The 14,272-nt window shown below is 37.9% G+C and overlaps 1 protein-coding gene across 3 annotated transcripts in view; it reads right to left on the reverse strand.

Moving 5' to 3' along the window:
* The window catches only part of CNOT10 (CCR4-NOT transcription complex subunit 10), a 34,137-nt gene that overhangs the window by 2,810 nt on the left and 17,055 nt on the right, over window positions 1-14,272 (reverse strand). Inside the window, exons 11-18 of one of the 3 annotated variants that reach the window (XR_014028649.1) lie at window positions 13,535-13,656; window positions 12,607-12,780; window positions 10,648-10,728; window positions 6,723-6,836; window positions 5,533-5,663; window positions 2,848-2,883; window positions 2,171-2,267; window positions 1,464-1,539 (exon numbers count right to left, since the gene is read on the reverse strand). Coding sequence is in view for 2 of the 3 variants with exons in the window: in XM_081345561.1 (XP_081201687.1) it covers window positions 1,464-1,539; window positions 2,140-2,267; window positions 2,848-2,883; window positions 5,533-5,663; window positions 6,723-6,836; window positions 10,648-10,728; window positions 12,607-12,780; window positions 13,535-13,656 (862 nt within the window). In the remaining variant the exon portion in view is untranslated. Of the gene's footprint in view, window positions 1-1,463; window positions 1,540-2,139; window positions 2,268-2,847; window positions 2,884-5,532; window positions 5,664-6,722; window positions 6,837-10,647; window positions 10,729-12,606; window positions 12,781-13,534; window positions 13,657-14,272 lie in introns of all 3 variants that reach the window. The other 2 variants (XM_081345562.1, XM_081345561.1) reach the window with 2 other exon arrangements.

Consider the following 14,272-nt stretch of genomic DNA (forward strand, 5'->3'; position numbering starts at 1 on the left):
TGTGTGCAAACCTGGTGGCCAACTAAAGAAACATCTGACCTCTGTGACTGCCAAGAAGGGTTTTGCCAACAAATACTAAGTCATGTTTTGTGAAGGGGTCAAATACTTATTTCATTCATTAAAATGCAAATCAATTTATAACTTTTTAAAAATGCGTTTTTCTGGATTTTTTGTTGTTATTCTGTCTCTCACTGTTCAAATAAACCTACCATTAAAATTATAGTCTGATCATTTTTTTGTCAGTGGGCAAATGTATAAAATCAGCAGGGATCAAATAATTTTCCCCCTCTCTGTACTTCATTAACGAATAGAGATCCCAATACTTGCAAAAAGAGGAATTTTTAAAAACTGAATTAATATTTTTTGATGAAACTGGATTTGTCCCAAAGAAATAGGTAACAGGCAATGTCAGCTATATCTTGAATGGTATTAGTAATATGAGAGGGCAACCATAATGCACTGAACACTTTTGATAATCTGGAATGGTCTTTCATGCTTAACAATCCCGAAGATGAAATGTGGTTCTAAATTATTTAAATGGACACAGTTTTAATAAAGAACAAGAAATCAACATTCATAGTAAATGCTTTCATCACAAACATGTATCGCAACAGTGAAATATGAATCTGAAACTGATTAAGACTATAACTAAATGGGTGCTGAATTTAGATTCAAGAATTGTTATGCAATAAAGGAATTTTGATGAAGGAGAGAGAGAGAGGGAGAGGGGGAGATTTTATAAAAATTGTTGGAAATGCAATGATCTCATTGGGTCATTTTTCCATCTTTGGTAGCAATATTATAAAGTTCAACAATTTTGGAAAATGATTTGCAATAGAAACAAATTAAAAAATAAAATTTCCTTTCCAACCTCTTTTTATATTAAATATTGCTACATCTGATATTCTCACCAAGTATACTGAACTAGGTCTATATGTAGTTAACTGCAATCTCGTCTCTTATCGGAGGATACTCATAAATCCTTCTGCAGAAAAATGGCTAATTAATCTCTTTGTAAGCCTCGATGTCCAAAATAACTTCATTATTTCACAATCTGACACAGAATTTACTCCAACTTGAAAACCATCTCTATTTACAGGTTTGTAGAAGTAAAAAAATTTGTGTTCTCTTGACACCAAATCTTTAATTGCCTGGATAGAAATTACTATTATTATTAATCTCCTTTTATGATATATATTGTGTTGACTGCTACTATTGATAGTCATATATTGGATATAATGGATATTACTAATGATTTGTAATTTATTCAGTTATCTAAACCCAATTAATGAAATCCTGAAAATTCTAACATAATTCTATGACACCTGTAAACTCCCTATTTATTTTGTGTTTTATTTTTCCTTTTATTATGTTCCTTTTTTGTGTGTCTTTTTTCTTTCCCCTTTCTTCATGCCTTAAAAATGCTTAATAAAAATATAAGTAAAAAAAGAGCAAATGTTTACCATTTTGAAGCTCAAGATATACAGCCAGTAAGATAGCTTCTGGTGGAATCTCTTTTGGATGAATTAGTGAGGCAGCCTTGTATCAATACCAAAAAGGAAATAAGAGGTAAATTAACAAAAAAAAAATAAGAAAAGAACACACTAAGCCTCTGATGCAACAAAGTATTTTATGTCAGATTTCATCCCCCAAACAAGTTGTTAAACTAAGTTAATTAATATGATTACATCATTTGCATTGATCTACATCACTGGTGCTTACATAAATTGACACAAAGATGCAGTTGGGCATCTCTTCCCTCTCAAAACATCTTTTAAATTAAGTAACTTTAAGAAAATGTTTAAACAGACCATTTCTATACTGTAATGAGATTTTTCCAAAGACGTAGTGTGTTCAACAGGGAACATTGTTCAAGCTTTCTAACCTACAAATTATGACAGTATTTCTTTGGTTTGGTCTATGGGACTTGCACAGAGGACAATACATATTTGCAAAAATCTGCAAGAGAATGCTTAACTTCCACAGTTGAGGAAAGAGTCCTGTCTTCCAACTTGTTAGGATCAAACACTGCTCCAATGAAAACAGCAAAGGTGATTCTATATCTTGCTTTAATATTGCAGTTGGCCATATTTTAAAAGTTTTTCCAATAAATTATGTAAGAAACCCTTTTTTTTTAACCTGATGCAGACATTTCCGGGCTTTGTCATACTCGCTTCTTAAGCAGTAGGCACTTCCAAGATTGAACAGCATCATGGTTCGTGCAGATGTAACAGAACTGGGATAACACTGGGGTATTTGCTTGCCAGCTAGATTAAAATTAATAAGATTGCTGACATTAAAATACAATTTTTTTATTAATCACATTTATTTGCCCCCCATCTCATACAAAATAACTATGTGAGAAGGGGGAATAAATCTACAGACTAATCAACAGTCAGAAATAGAAGAGTAACCTAGCAGAAAGTATTAGCTTCTCAAAAAATGCAGATGGGTTTTTAAACTGTAGCTAAACTGATAAATAGATTCAATCAGTGTTAACAATATGAAGAAAAAACATTGCTCAGCATTTGGATCACCTGTATGGGCTATAGATGCCCAAAAATTGTTATGTTTTGTATTTGTAGAAACAGTTTTCATTCAAATTTAAAAGTATTTAAAAACGCTTAATAAAACTGCATTTGTAAATGCAAAAAGCTATTAAAAAGGTGGAATATCTCAATCTGAACTTATTATTAGTTAAGTGCTGACAGCTTTATGAAACCCACTGGTAAAATGATAAAATGCTGTGATCTGATGTCACTCTAAATAAATTCAATACAATAGTAATTTTTCAATTACTTCACACTACACAATAAATGGAAAATTTACAGAAGTGCACAAACTTACATGATTCCATGGCTTCATTTTCTCCTTTTTCAGAACCTAAAGAAAAATCAGAAGATAGAATAAGCACTTAATGCATTAAAAGTGTGATGTTGACAAAAATATAATCTGGGTTGAGGGGCTAACTATTAATTTGAAGAAAAAATGAAACTAAAGCAACCAAAGTAATCGTGTAGAATGCATAATATTTAAGACATGATGATGCATATCCAAATCCATTAGTTTTGTGTGTTTGTGCGTGTGCGTGTGTGCATGCGCATGCGCACGTGTGAGTGTGTGCGTTCGCATGCATAAATGCACTTAATCAAGGCACAATCAAGCTTAAACTATCCTACTTCAGACACATTATGCAAAGATCCAGCTCTCTGGGGGGAAAATGTAATGCTAGAAAAAGTGGAAGGAAAGAGAATGACCAATAGCAAAGTGGAAGGATTCAGTTACTATGGTGAATGGGGCACCATTGGAAGAGCTGAAGGGCCAGTTTAAGAATAGAACATCATGAAGGATATACATCTACGTGATCACTAGTAGCTGATAACAGAATGTAACAGCTGCTGCCCTCCCCTCTTCCCAGTCGAGCCTTTGATTCTTCTACCTTTCCAAAGACACAATTGGTGGAATGAAATGTTGGATGTATCTAGCTAGCCATAACAGAGCCTTGGTGGAGCAGTGGGCTAATGCCTCCTCAAGTAACACCAGCTCCCTGCAATTAGTGCAGGTTCGAGTCCCACCAGGCTCAAGGTTGACTCAGCCTTCCATCCTTCCGAGGTAGGTAAAATGAGGACCCAGATTGTTGGGGGCAATTAAGCTGACTTTGTAATAATGCCGCTTGGTGTGTGTGTGAAAGCCCTAATAAGCAGGCATATACATAGAATGAAGGCTACTGCTAAGCTTGTAAGCCGCCCTGAGTCTTCGGAGAAGGGCGGGATATAAATGGAATTAAAATAAATAAATAAATAAATAAATAAAATAATCTTCGTTATGGATGGCATAAAAAAACTCTAAAAATGAACTCTGATTTAAAGTGAGAAGGCAGTAATAATTTAATAGATGTGCAGTATTATCAGGATTAGGATATACCCACTTCTACTTGTGAGAATTAATTTCTCCCAAATAAGCATGTAGACTTTGGTTAGAAGGAAGATGAGTCGTAAGGAAGGTGAACTGAAAAACAAGGGGGAAGAGGGAAATTCTTCCAGTATTTTTTCTACAACTAAAGCACAGTACAGGTGGCAAACTAGAAGGTTCAGTTTTGGGATATGGCTTTGGTTCTATGGAATATTCTTTGATTACAATAAGATTATCATTTTCCAATTAGATTTTAGAAGGAGGCAAAGACGGAATGGTTATGCTTGTTTCTAGACTGGTGTCAGTGTTAAGTAAGGTAGATTTAATATTAATAGTTGTAAATTACTTGATTTACAATTGATATTTTAAATTTAATTTGTATTATGAATCTTTTAATTATCAGTGTGTCCTTCAGAGATTTAACAGCATGGAAATAAGATAAATAAATGACTATTAAAATAAGATGCAGAGTGGGGACTGCCCAAAGCATTTAGCCAGATATTCACCAATGAAGCTCCAGCAGCAGCATATGTCAGTTCTAGTAAAATTTGTCAGAAGCAATCCTTTCTCTGCTGAAGTACAGTAGGATATAAATAGCTTTTCAGGTCCCGAGGTAAGGGCTTAAATAAGTGCTGCTTTCTGCCACTACTCCATCCAATCGAAGGAGACACATGATCAGCTTGTTCCTATATTGGTAGTTCTCAGCTTATGACCAGAATTGAAATTGGAATATCCATCATTAAGCAAGCCAATCACTGAGTGAGTCATATCCAATTTTGCACCCATTTTAAATGTGGTCATTAAGTAAATCACATAGTGGCTAAGTGAATCTGACTTCTCCCAATGAATTTAGTTGTTGAAAGCTCGTCAGTCACAAGTGGCAATGACATGACTCCAGGATAATGCAATTATTCTTAAGTACATGCAGGATTAATTTTGATCACATGACTGTGGGGACCCTGTGATGTTCATAATTACAAGGGCCGGTCATAAGTCACTTTTTTAGTGCCACTGTAAATCTGAACAATCATTAAACAAATGGCTATTAAGTCAAAGACAACTTGCATTGATTGGCTAGATTGCAAGTCAAGGATTACTCGCATTGGATAGATTGGAAGAAGTCTCAAAACAGCAATGTCTTCCTGCATTCACAGCACTAGGAACAGCAAGAATGCTTAAAACAACTTGAATCAATCACTGCATTTTGTTTTATTGGAACAAACTTTAAAAATGTAGCTAATTTGTTTCAAATTTAAAATACCCCCTTATGAGCACCAACATTTCTAATTTGGAACATTTTGCACACCTCTAATTTGAAGGAATTGCAGATCAATTTTTCAGTCTTACATACATTTGTATGTTTTTATAGGATGCCTGCGTTAGAATTACAAGCTGATCACATTAATTTCTGTTTAATTTGGTATTTAACAAACACAAACTTAATCCAAAGAAGGCAATATTTATTCTAATGATTGACATGAATGCATTACATTAAAAAAAATATAGGAAGAAGTAATGTTTTTTTTATAACAATGTACTACTAAAAGGAAGAACCCTTGCAAGTAACATGGAAAGTCAATTGAAAGAGAACTGATTCTAATAAACTACAAACTCATTAACCTTGATCCTGCTCGTTTGAAGAAATTCCCAGGGACACATCAGTGACATTCTCAGGGTTCAAGTGAGTAATAGCATCAGAGATTCTGTCCAGAGAAATAAGAGCCACTGCAGCATACAAATGACCAAGGAACCTAAAACACCAAGAGCACAGTGAAAAAGATCAACCTGGTAACAAGGTGCATCATACAGGCAACTACTGTAACTAATGAAAAGCAGAGAATGTGGACTCGTCTCTTACTACAAGCCTCGTGGTATCTAATCTGGAGATCAAATTCAGTAGAAAGAGATACCTGCATGAAATGGCAACTGCTCATATATTTAAGCATTGTTCACCACTCTTCCTTAGTCCCCAGCTATCCCTACAAATCTAATCATGACTAGAGTTAACTGCCTGCTTTGGTAAAGATCAGCTGCCAGTCAAAATATTGTTTTGCTAAATACATTATTGGATATCAAATGGCAAATTCCAAGCCTAATTAGTATTCCTCACTTCCCTCACTGTAAACTCTTCTTTACTTTAAAATGAAAGAGCAAGAAAATAAAAACCAGGGTTGTGGTTTAAACGCCCAAAAGGTGTAGCGGTATGAACATAACATTGTCCTATGTCTTTTTAAAGATCATCCTACAGCTGAAGAGGGTAACACAGCAATAATAGTAAAAGAGTGGCTGTCTGAACAAGATGCAGACTGGAGCTAGGTGACTTTCCTTATGTACTGCAAAGTACTTTCTGCCTTTGAATTGGAAACACTGTCTACAATGGTAATAAAACAGCTTCTTATCAAAGCATCTGTTCACTATCCATTGTTGATTACATTGAAGGCGATGCCTATATTGTAACAGAGTGAGCGCCTGTTACTCGTCCCAGCTTCTGCCAACCTAGCAGTTCGAAAGCATGTAAAAATGCAAGTAGAAAAATAGGGACCACTACGGTGGGAAGGTAACAGCGTTCCGTGCGCCTTTGGCGTCTAGTCATGCCGGCCACATGACCACGGAGACGTCCTCGGACAAGCGCTGGCTCTTCGGCTTTGAAATGGAGATGAGCACCGGCCCCTAGAGTCGGAAACGACTAGCATGCGTGTGCGGGGAAACTTTTACCTTTACCTTTTACCTATATTGTGTATATATATATATAAAAATATCCTATTAATATTAACAGCAGTAATAATATGTAACAGTAGGGATAAGCATACTTAAGTGATCCTGAGAGTTTGGGCTGCTGAAGAAGTTTATCTGCATGGCTAAGAGCCATAAGGTTGTCCCCCAGGGCCAAAGCCACATAAGCACTGCAGGCAAGTATGGAACATCTGACAGAGAAAAAGAAGGGATATTCATTTTATGTATACTTATAGCTACCAGGATGATTATATTTTAACATATTTTAAGAAAATTTGCAAAAGAAAACACTTATATTAGACCTGATCTAACAGATCTGATGTTTTCTAGAACTTAAACTCTCTAGACACTAGATAATTATATTGCTTTTGGCAGTTGTCAAGCCCACTTTAGCTTCAGTAATAAGTTACATTAATTCATGGCAGGATCTGGAGTTTCTTTATTTCCGGGTCCCAGGGGACATGTTCTTTAATTATAGACGAGCAACATGAGAAGCTTCTCCACTGCCCCCTCCCCATTTCCTTTGTACCATACCCAAATATAATTTCAAATCTCTTTCTTGAAAAGCTTACCATGGAAAAGAGGCATGCAGTAGTTGCAAATACCCAAAGGAATAGGACAGGGGCTATGTATTGGGGGCTAATTGTTCCTGTAGATATATTCAATAGAAACCAAGCCATAAAGATTTTGCAGTGAATCAATTCCAAACATATCAAGTTCACAGTTTCATATGCACATTTCTTAATAGACTTTTTGTTGTATTTTATATCAATAGACCCATTATTATGCCAGATATATTCTGCAGGAACAAATATGCAAATCAAGTAAGCTCTATTATTTTCTCAGTCTTTTTTTCCCACTGTCCGGAAATGTTCAAAGAATCATAGCATTATAGGCCAGGGGTGTCAAACTCATTTTCACTGAGGGCCACATCAGCAGTGTGGTTGCCCTCGGGGTGTGTGTGTGTGTGTGTGTGGCTAGGATGGGCGTGGCCTACTGGGTGGGCGTGACCAGCTCAACATCACTTGCTTCAGGGGTTCCTGGGTAGTACTGGGGCAGATCTGAGGGTCTCCGGCAGAGGAGGGTGGGACCGGGGCAAGTGCCGGGACATGGTCCCTCCCACCCTCCCTCCTATCCTCTGTTTTTTCCTTCCTCCTTCCCACCCTCCATTCCTTCCTCCCTCTGTTCCTTCCTTCTTCCCTTCCTTCCTTCTTCCCTTCCACTCTCCATTCCTTCCTCCCTGTTCCTTCCTTCCTCCCTCCCTTTTTCCCTCCTACCCTCCCTCCCTTCCTTTGCCTTCTCATCTCTTTCCTTCCCCCGCACTCAGGAAGGGGTGATGGGAGGGGGAAGGATTGCCAGCACTAATATGCTGCTGCTGGCCATTCCTATACTATGTGGGTGGGTGGGGGCAGTCCTGTTGAAAGGGATGCCTCGTGGGTGCAAGGATGGAGGGGCTGGTGGGGGTGGGTGGGGGTGCTGAGCTACAACCTGGTTGTGTCCATCAAAGCCAGAAGACACTCAGCCTAAGATCCACTGGAACCAGCAAGGAGCTGCCCTGCCACCTCTGTCCTGCCCCCCGGGTGTGCGTATAGGAGACGGCCAGTGCCAGCATCCTGGCTGAAGTCAACCTGCAGGGTAAGACAGCCAGCAGGGATGCCGGACTCTACTTGTGTGCACACCCAGGGGGTGAGGTGGGGCTGCCCTGTGGATTTAAGGCTGAGCGTATTCTGGCTTTGATGGATGCAATCAAGTTGTACATCAGCGCCAACCCCCCCACCACCAGCACCTCCACCCTCGCAGCCACAAGTCATCACTTTCATTGGCATAGACCCCCCTCCCCACACAGGAGAGCAAGACCGGCAGCAACAAGGCAGCGCTGGCAATCTCTCCCCCTCCTACCACCCCTTCCTGAGCATGGATGAAGGAAAGATGAGGAGACAAGGAAGGGAGGGAGGAAGTGTAGCAGAGAGGAGAATTGGGCGGGGGATCAGCGCTGGCTGGGAGGCTTTGCCAAAGCTCTGGGGATTTAGCAGAGAGGTCAGGAGCTCCAGAGGCCTTGCGGTGGCTGGGGGCGGAGCGGGGCTCTTGGGGAGGGATTTTTAAAGGGGAAGAGGAGATTGACTGGGGGAAGAAGATTTTAGTTTCTCTTTTCCAGAGAGACAAGCCAGAAGGAGGGAGAGCGAGGTAGGAAGTTTATTCTCTGGAGAGAGAATAAAAAGCCTTTTTGCCTTCTACCTCATTCTCCCTCCTTCTGTCTTGTCTCTTCGGAAAAGAGAAACTAAAACCTTCTTCCCCCAGTCAATCTTCTCTTCCCTTTTAAAAATCCCTCCCCAAGAGCCCTGCCCCACCCCCAGCCTCCACGGAGGCCTCTGGAGCTGCTGATCTCTCTGTCGAAACATCAGAGCTCTGGCAAAGCCTCCCAGCCAGTGCCGATCCCCCCAATTCCCCTCTCCGCTACACTTCCTTCCTTCTCATCTCTTTCCTTCCTCCATGCTCAGGAAGGGGTGATGGGAAGGGGAGAGATTGCCAGCGCTGCCATGTTGCTGCCAGTCTTGTTATCCCACATGGGGGGGGGTCTGTCCCAGTGAAAGGGATGCCTCATGGCTGCAAGGCTGGAAGTGCTGGTGGGGGTTGGCACTGATCTACAACCTGGTTGCGTCCATCAAAGTCAGAACGCACTCAGCCTGAGATCCACTGGAATCAGCAAGGAGCTGCCTTGCCACCTCTGTCCCGCCCCGAGTGTGCACACAGCAGACAGACAGCGCCGGCACCCTGGGTGAAATCAGCATGCATAACAAGACAGCCAGCAGGGACACTGGACTCTGCTTCCGCGTGCACGCAGGGGGCGGGGCAGGGCTGCCCTGTGGATTTAACGCTGAGCGCGTTCTGGCTTTGATGGATGCAACCAGGTTGTAGATCAGTGCCTGGTCAGCCTGGGCCGGGCCGAGGTGCAGTGGGCAAGTCCTTTGCTCTTTTCAGAGCAGGTCCCCGGGCTGGATGGAACCACATGTTGGGCTGCATCCGGCCCACGGGCCTTGTGTTTGACATGTCTGTTATAGGCTGTTTGTAATCCCAAATGTTAGGACCCGACAAAAGGCATGGTTAGAATCCATACAAAAGCAGTTGGTACATTCCAATGGCTCTCTGCCTCCTCACCCTAACCAATTTGCTCTGACCAAAGAAACTGTTTGGGCAGTGAAAGGTCTAAAACTAACAAAAAAATAAGTCCAGTTGCATGAAACAACTTTCAGACTTCTATAAACTTAACATAATGCTTATTAAACATAACATACTATAGAAACAATCATAATATAAATGTTATAAATGAATAACCATTAGCTTTCCCTTAAGAAGATACAGCATATTTGGCTCTTTTTGATGAAATATTAATATTTCTCTTTTTTATTTTTTTATTTTTATCAGCAGCTCCAGTTCACAAAGGTTTTCTTTGGGTTTTGAAAACATTCATTAGTATTCAATGGAACTACTGAATTATACCTCCAAATAAGAGAGTTCATATGTGACAATAAAAATCTTTGAAAACCCTGAAGATATTGGAATATAGCTGAGATTTTGTTTGTCATTATTCACATAGCAGACTGAAAAAGGACGTGCAGCAGTATGAACTGTATCAAAGAGGAGAACTAGGATATTACAAACTAGAAGTTTGTGACTAGGATTTCTAACTGCAGATTTAGCATTTTCCAAACAAGACTTCAGATGTTTTGGACTGTTACATTTCCAGCTACCATGGGTGCTATTAAATCATAACTTGTCCTCCTGCTTAATTTCAACCAAGTACGAAAATCTCACTGCAATTATGTGCACTCATTGAACAAAGACTAGCTGTTTAATATAAAACAAACTAAAATTTAATTATCTTATTGTCATCTCTTCATAGACATGAAAGATAGAAGTTCATTTTTTCAAAAAAGGAACTTCATGACTATTTATCAGAAACGAATTGTATGCTTTTTAGCTCATCCTGGATAAAAATCTTACCTTAGATTTTCTAATTCCTGCTTTCTCAAGGGAGAAGATGGTGGAGCAGGGATAAATTTGTCTCCTTCATGACTTTTACTACTGAAATAAAGACATCATGACTAGTATCAAGGATCAACATAACAAGTTCAGCACTTTCTAGTTACTAAGTAAACCCAAATTGAGCATGTTTAAATACAAATAAGAAGGGGTTAGCTTTATGATCACAGTAAAAAAAGATGCAACAGCTTTTAAAAATGAATTTTAGTAGAAAAATATTTTTAAAACTTAATATCACAACAGGCACTTTGTAGAAAACTGGAACTTGATTTATATTCATTGCAAAGCACTAAAATAGAATAAATCTGCTATATATGCATCAAAAAATCTATACAAAAAAGCCAATACAATTTTGAATATGTATATATTCCTAAGCCTAAGTAAGCAAAACATAAATATCTACAATAAACACTTATATCCAAAACACTCTTCTACAAATGCAAATTGATTAAAAATTCTTCATTCTTCTGTCACACTTTTAAATATCATCCAAAGAAGATGTATTTTAATTTTTCAGTGAATGATGATTCTATATGGTAGAAGAATTTCCCCTTTCCTTTGAAGTCAAAAGAGAGATGCCATCAAGCCAATTTAAAACTGAAATGAGTAAAAGGATATTTTTTAAAATGTTAAGTGTCCAAGACAGCTTGTTAAACTTTTATACACCTTAAAAACCATTCAGCAGCTTTTTCTCCAAAAACAAAATGTAAAATATGAAATAAAAACAATGTTGATTGACACTGAACTTCTTAAGTCTTTAGGTCTTTGTTCAGAATATACAAACCATCATTCAAGTATTTTTTAACAAATTTATGGCACTAAATATCCTGCTAAGATTATAGTATATTCTATACTACTGACATTTATGAAATAGCAAAGTCTTTAAAATATTGAACCATTCCTATATTTAATATCATTAAGGTTTGTATTATCCTGTATAAGCTAGAGAGTGATGGATTTTAGAGTTTATGGTTGTTAGCATATGGTTGTTTATGATTGTGTTTTTTTCTATACCTTGTATTTAGCTCTGGGAAGTCGGGGGGGGGGGAGGGGGGAGGGGTAGGGAGGGAGGGAGGGGGGAGGGGGGACTGTTAAAGATAAACTGTATGTTAAAACTTTTCAATAAAAAAAAAATATTGAACCATTCCTGTGCTTTACTAATGACATAATACCAATATGTGAAGGGAAGAACAGCGAAAATGCTTGGGGAAAAAATGAAATTTTTAACTATAATGTTTAAAAACTCATTTTTATGATAATTTTCCAGTTTTTTAAAATGAAGTTGATGTTTCAGGACCTTGATTCCAAATTTACAAATTTACTGTATTACAACTAGCAGTTTCCCAAAGTAAGAGATAGGAAAAAAATTGAACAGATTTCATTCTTCATGCCAGAAAAATATATAATGTTGTCTTTGACTGAGACCCAACTAGTTGGCTGCACGTAGCAGACATTTGCTGAAAAATTAGGGAGATTGAATCCAGTGAGTATTTGGATGGGGAACCACTAGGAAATCCCCAGGCTGAAGACTAGATTGGGAAATTGGAAAAATATCCAAGAAAAAACAACAAACCATTTCTCTACTGTTGCCGAAGAAAAATATTTGTTTTTATAAAACTTCCAGGAACTGAACCTGACTTCAAGGAGATGTTTCCCATTCTCTTTTTCATAAGCTAGAATCCTTTTTTTTTCAATACAATTGATAAAAAAGATAAATTGTTGGTCAATTTTTCATGCATTTCTTTTGTAATGGCTTCTTAAGCATATCTTGCATTTATTTTTCATACTGTGAACAAAAATGTTTTTCCTAAGTCATCATTCAATGTTCAGTTGAAATATATTCCTTTCAATAGCACTTCTGCTTACTGTTTCTGTACAAAGTAATTTTTCCCTCAAACTCTATCCACATTTGTCACTTACCTGCAAGCTTCATTATTCTCACTGCTTTCATTCCCACTCAGCTGATTACCAACTTTAGATCCATTTTCTTGCTTCGGCTCCTGCTGGTCTTCAGGAAGCAAGAGCAAAGCATTTCTTAGACAAATTGCTGCAAACTCCATGCTGGCTACAGGAATAGCTGAAGATTGGCCATCACTTGAAAAGAAAAAAAAAGATGTATTAATTTTCCCTCCACGTTTTTATCTCATTTGTTTGCATTATACCTATTTCACACAGTGAAATCAGCAATACATGATGCTTTTTCTTCAACTAGTTGTCACAGAGTCTGACACTGTTTTGAAGTTGAGACACCAGTGATTGGCCCATGGGTATCCTATGGCTTCTGTGCCTATGAGAGGATTAGAAACTGATTCTCTTGTATCCCTAGTCTAGCACTTTAACCACTACACAACACTGCTTAAAGACAGTTTCAAAATGCATCTACTTTCATAGTTAATTGTAAAGAGTATCCTATAACTAACTAAATTTGATATACTTCCATTTCATATTTAAAAAGTCTTACGATAAACATGTTAGGCCTGTTTTTCCCCATTTACATTCATTTTTGCAAACATTTACAGAAGGTGTGTCCAACCCATGGCCTATGTGCCACATGCGGCTCTGGACAGTTAGTAATGCAGCCCCACAAGATGGTAAACTTTTAACATTATTAAGTGATTTATATACATTAACTATATTACATATTTTATATCTGGCCCACAACAATTCCTCTTCACTCAAAATGGCCCAGGCAAGCCAAAAATTGAATCCCATGATTTTGAACATTTCCTCTAAAACCAATGATTTAAGATTAATAAACAAAAATAGCAAAATACAACAACAGTTAATAAGTTTTCTAACCAATTACTCATCTTTACAATGAAATAAAATACTATCTCAAAGTACTTACTTATAAACAATGTTCTGCACAGACTGTGATGCTAAGACGATTTTACGATGATAGCCCTGACCTACAATGGACTGTACAATCCCCTTTTTGCTTGGAAGGCCCTTTGTTTCTTGTTCCAAACTCTAGGAAAAAACATTAAGGACATCAAGAGGCTGATGTACTCTCTTTCTGCTGCTATCCAGAATTTTATTTCCAGTCTAGGTCATGGAATCTTATGTTCAACATTATGGCTGCAATTAGGACTAGGGCTAATTGCTAATTGATGTTCCAAGCAGGCCAGCCTGCATTAACCACCAATTTCATAGTTAAAACTACAGTCAGGGGCTCACTCCATTACTCCTACACAACTGACCACAACTGAAGAAAGGTAATGATTGTTCCTGTCTGAAATTAAGTTTTGAGTTTCTTATGTTGCTTACATTCAACATCACCACTTTAATTCACCTTAAAATGCCATCCAAATATAGCTGCCCTATTAATTCATATGATCATAAGGAAATTCCCCCAAAATTATAACAACTGAAAATCAATAGTCATTAACTTTTTCTGATCTGAGACACAATTTAATCATGGCTGCATAATATCATTTATTGCCTTTAGTATGGTGAGAAGTCAATCAGGAGTTGCTAGGTGTTTGCTTCTGATATAAAATGTTTGACTCTGTCGGCTATAATTTGTGCTTATACAAATGTATGCAAACCAGTTATAATATTGTCATCAGCGAATTATGTTGTCTCA

This window comes from Vipera berus (genome assembly GCF_964194415.1).
Source record: "Vipera berus genome assembly, chromosome: Z".
NCBI classification, from domain to species: domain Eukaryota; kingdom Metazoa; phylum Chordata; class Lepidosauria; order Squamata; family Viperidae; genus Vipera; species Vipera berus.